Source organism: Glandiceps talaboti, chromosome 23 (genome assembly GCF_964340395.1).
Source record: "Glandiceps talaboti chromosome 23, keGlaTala1.1, whole genome shotgun sequence".
Taxonomy (NCBI): domain Eukaryota; kingdom Metazoa; phylum Hemichordata; class Enteropneusta; family Spengelidae; genus Glandiceps; species Glandiceps talaboti.
This window is the reverse complement of record NC_135571.1, coordinates 11238940-11243939: the sequence shown is the minus strand read 5'-3', so window position 1 is coordinate 11243939 and position 5000 is coordinate 11238940. Positions and strand designations below refer to the sequence as shown.

Here is a 5000-nt window from a genome sequence, read left to right as displayed (position 1 = left end):
TAGACAAAGACTAAAGTGTACAGACGAAATTTCAGGAAATAATTTTGAGTTTGTGTATGACAAAAGTTTAATTTGATACACTGAGCAGTGACAAGTCTTTACATTCGTACGACCTGCAATGTGTGTGTGTAAATATATATATATATATATATATATATATATATATATATATATATATATATATATATATATATATATATATATATATATATATATATACTTAATTCAAAAGATATATGTATATATACTTAATTCAAAAGAATAAGGATGTAATAAGTCTTTACTCAGAGTTTCACGCTTCGAGCGTTCTTCAGACACACACACACACACACACACATATATATATATATATATATATATATATATATATATATATATATATATATATATATATATATATATATATATATATATATATATATTTGAATGGTGTAATCCATTTAAATTAGTTAATGACATCACAGAATTACAAATATGGAAAATGCCAATGATGTAGTTAATTTATGTTTATGTTTGAATTTGTTTTCATGAAGAAATATCTTTACAATATAATTAAGGTCATTGAATATCAATAATAAAGAAGTCCCTGACAACACAAGTATATCACGTCATGTAAGTACTAAACAGGTCCTAAGATTTCAGGAAACAGTTGTGAATCTGTTTACATATGTGTGTCTTGGGTCTTGGGGAGCACAGGCATTAAAATAACCTTAACTCCCCCCCCCCCCCTTCCCCCTTCCTAGACCCTTGAGATAACTTACCAGTCTCACATTGACTTCCAGTAAAACCATCAGGACAGTCACACGAAAAAGAACCTACACCATCAACACATATACCACCATTTAAGCAGGGATTGTTTGCACATTCATCCACATCTGTAGTGTAGAATTAGAATAAAAGAGATGAATATTGTAGGACACTTGTAGCCCAATATCCATTTGTTTTGGGGATTTCAATTTTTAGTATCTCCCATTACGACTTGCATTTCCCTAACTTTTAATTCTTTAAAGTTGATTAAATGAAGCTATGAACAAAGAAAAGACTGCAAATTATGATCGTTTTTATTTTAAATTTTAATACCCGCTGAGAGATGATTTCAATCACGTCAGTACGACTAATTGTCTACATAAAATGGTCAAGGAAATTGCTCCAATGCAGTGTGTCCAGACAATTTAAATGTTGTAGAAGACATATGTCTATATTAGTGGTTCCCACTCAACAAAGTGAGTCGAATCTGAGTCGATTCTAATCTTAACTAACGTAAAAACCCACAAATATGAAAAGTTAATGTTGACTCTGAGTCGGGTTAAATATAGGTCGGGTACAAAGGGGGGGGGGGGGGGTTTAGAGTCGACTTATTCTTTGTGTCTGACACAAAATTCCATTTGATTACGTAAGTGTATTTAGTTTTGCTAGATAATGATAAAAGCCCAGGGTTGTTGCTAAATGATTGGAGTAAATGAGGGCTATTCTAATATTGGATGACTTTGGGATACCATAGTGTGCAGGTACATGAATAAATTCAGTGTGAATGGATCCCTAATTCAGCTTATTAGTTTAACTACTCTATGTCACCTCATAGTAAAACTTACACTTTTAGTCTGAACATAATATTCTAGAATAGTTTAATAGGGATTTTATGTAAGCATTTGACTAGAGTAAAAAGTGTGTGAATCCAGCTTGTGTTACTTTAACAAAACCACCAAGCAGAATAATGTGATATATATATATATATATATATATATATATATATATATATATATATATATATATATATATATATATATATATATATATATATATATATATATATATATATATTATATATATATGTGTGTGTGTGTGTAGTAACTAGGGGGAAAGAGGTTATTACACATGATTTTCTGATTAGGGGGTCTGAGATAGGGGTTAGAGGTCATGACACATAAGATGGCATGACGAGAGAGTAGGTGTCTCAATGCAAAAGATATTGTAATTAGGAGACCTGGGGGTGTGATACATAAGATCACAGGGGGCAGCGAGGATGTAATTATTGATAAATCGATCGATCGATCGATCGATTTATTGATTGATTTATTATTTGGTTGAATGATTGATCGATTGAATGATCAATCTTTGTGGTGCAATATAACTTATTTTGTGTGATATTGATCAATTCACTCATTGAGTTTTAAAACTTACATTAACAGTTCACTTTATCTCTAATCTGCTGGGAGATTATCACACTGGACAAATGGTCGATCATGCATATACTAGTAATTATGCGTGATCGAATGTTTGTCCAGTGTGATAATCTCCCAGAAGATTAGACACAAAGCAAATGTTTGTGTTAACTGATCTCTCGCCAATTATAAGATTAGGGGTGTTTTAATTTAGATAAGAGGAGAAGAATGGACAAGGCGTCTTTATTTAGTCAATAAAGAAAAGAGAGAGTTACGTACAGTCTCAGACTTTTAATGGTCTGAGATATAGCTGAGAGCAATGTATCCAGGGAAAGAAAAAAAATAGTTTTAAAACTCAATGAGTGAATTGATCAATATCACACAAAATAAGTTATATTGCACCACAAAAATTGATCATTCAATCGATCAATCATTCAAACAAATAATCAATCAATCAATCAATCAATCGATCGATCGATCGATCGATCGATCGATCGATCAATCAATTACATGCTCGCTGCCCCCTGTGGTAAGATTCGTAACTAAGGGACCCTGAATCATGGCATTGTGGTAATGCAACTTTAATAAAGAAGACGTAACTAGGGGGTCCGAGGTGATAACATGTAAGATGTTGTGTTGGAGGTCAGCGACAGGACATGTAGGACACGACTACGAGGTCAGAGGTCATAGATGGTAAGAGGTCATCACCTCTCGGAGATCTGTTGTCATGACACTACTAAAACTAGAGGGCCAGGGTTTATAACATGTAAACCTAGTAACTAGATGCTAGATGTCGTACCGTTTATGATGGAACCAGAGGTCGTGACACATAAGATGACATTACTGCGGGGTTTAGTATGGGTTTGAATACATGTTAGATGACATGATTGAGGAGTATGAGTCTTTAGATGTACACTAACACGTCATTCCCTCTTGAAGAAGACAATGTTCTCTTTAGGTGTAAGTATATTACTCTGTTATTCAAAGTATATTTGAATGACTTACCAATTTCACAGTTACCACCGTCAAAGCCCGCCCGGCAAACACACGAATAACCCATAGCAAGTTCATTACATGTACCACCATTCTGGCATGGGTTTGGGTTACAACTTGCGGTGTTGTCTGAAAAAAGAAGCAAAATAAAAGCTGGTTACAAAGAAACCCTGTGGCCTGTATGATGTTTACCTTCTGTAATGGAAGTTTATATTTTATCAATTATATCAGGGATGGGATGTTTGTCTGTTTGTCTTGCTGTCTATCTGTCAGTCTGTGTCATCGTTTTCTCAAAAACGACTGGCTCAATTTAGAAATTTGGTACACATTCTTAAGTGCAGCGGCATGAACTGATTAGGTTTTGATAAATTAATGAGTAATTTGCATAATTTTCGATAATTAGTTTCATCTTATTAATATCACTGTTACTATTAAGGAGTCTAATAGCCTAATTAATAATTTGCAATAATTAGGTCATAGCTTATTTGAATACACTGTTCAAATTCAATATAATATACTGCAGACATCAACCATACCAAAATGTACCGGTTCTGAAAAGCTTGTTGATGTAGCATTTGGTTTTAATAACTCGTTTACATAATTTATGGTTTTCAGTAGTTAGGCTTTATCTTAAGAATGAAAGATATTCAAATTCAATATAACTTGTATGTATATCAACCATAACGATGCACACATGTTCTAAAATGTTTGTTGATGTGTAATTATTGATTTTCAGTAATTTGGGTATATTTTATGAATGAATCTTATTTTGGTACATCATGGTTTACTGATGTTTTCAATTACAATCAATCATTTGTTAATTAATGATGCACATGTTGATGATAACAAATTGCTTGCTTCGTATAAAGCTCGATTATTCATTTGAATAATATTCGGCAATTTGGTAATATCTTAAGTAAACTTCAGATTTCTTATAGTTTGCCATAACCATTTGCTAATGAAGTGGTATATCATGTATGACAGCTTTGCCTAACAATTTTGAATTCCCTTGCATCGGCATTCGGTTTGAATCTGGCAAAGGTATGGTGTCTATGGAAGAGCAGAAAAACCTAACATTTTGGTTTTTGAGAAATGTACACATACAAGAAACATACATACGTATGTATAACACACACACACACACACACACACACACACACACACACACACACACACACACTGGTGTACATCTAGCTTGTCACTTACCAACTTCACAATTGCTACCAGAATATTGAGTATTACATGTGCACACGTATGTATTACCAGTAGGATGACATGTGCCGCCATTTTGACATGGGTTGCCATCGCATGGGGGATCTGTAAGAGTGAAAAGAAACCATGTGTTTAACATAGCACCATCAGCTACATCACATTTGATGTAAATAATCAAATTCTTCGTTCTATAGTGTTTTTCCATTGGTCAAGCCATACAATACATTGACAAATCAATCTGAATGTATTAACAGAAGCCATAAAGATATTAAAATAATGCTATTGATAATTGGTCTATAATACCACAATAAGGTAACTTTATCGTAGGTAGCATTATCTGCTTTCTGTCAGCATTTACTTCATTTGTAAAGACTATTTTTTTCTTCCGTAAGAAAGAGATGTATTAGTGGGTGAAAGTCTGTGTGTGTGTCTGTGTCTGTCTGTCTGTCTGTCTGTCTGTCTGTGTGTCTCTGTCTGTCTGTGTCATCATTTTCTTCAAAACGGCTTGCTCAATTCAAACGAAATTTAATACAACTGTTCCGTTGAGTAATGGCAAGAACTGATTTGATTTTGGTAAAAATGACATGAATATTAATGAGCAATTTGCGTAATTAATCGATCGATTGTCTGGTC

General features: G+C 33.3%; 1 protein-coding gene across 1 annotated transcript in view; it reads right to left on the bottom strand.

The window, feature by feature from the left end:
* LOC144452735 (uncharacterized) overlaps nucleotides 1–5000 on the bottom strand; it is an 18743-nt gene that overhangs the window by 1766 nt on the left and 11977 nt on the right. Inside the window, exons 6-8 of the mRNA XM_078143883.1 lie at nucleotides 4362–4472; nucleotides 3168–3284; nucleotides 762–875 (exon numbers count right to left, since the gene is read on the bottom strand). Coding sequence (XP_078000009.1) covers nucleotides 762–875; nucleotides 3168–3284; nucleotides 4362–4472 — 342 coding nt within the window. The remainder of the gene's footprint in view (nucleotides 1–761; nucleotides 876–3167; nucleotides 3285–4361; nucleotides 4473–5000) is intronic.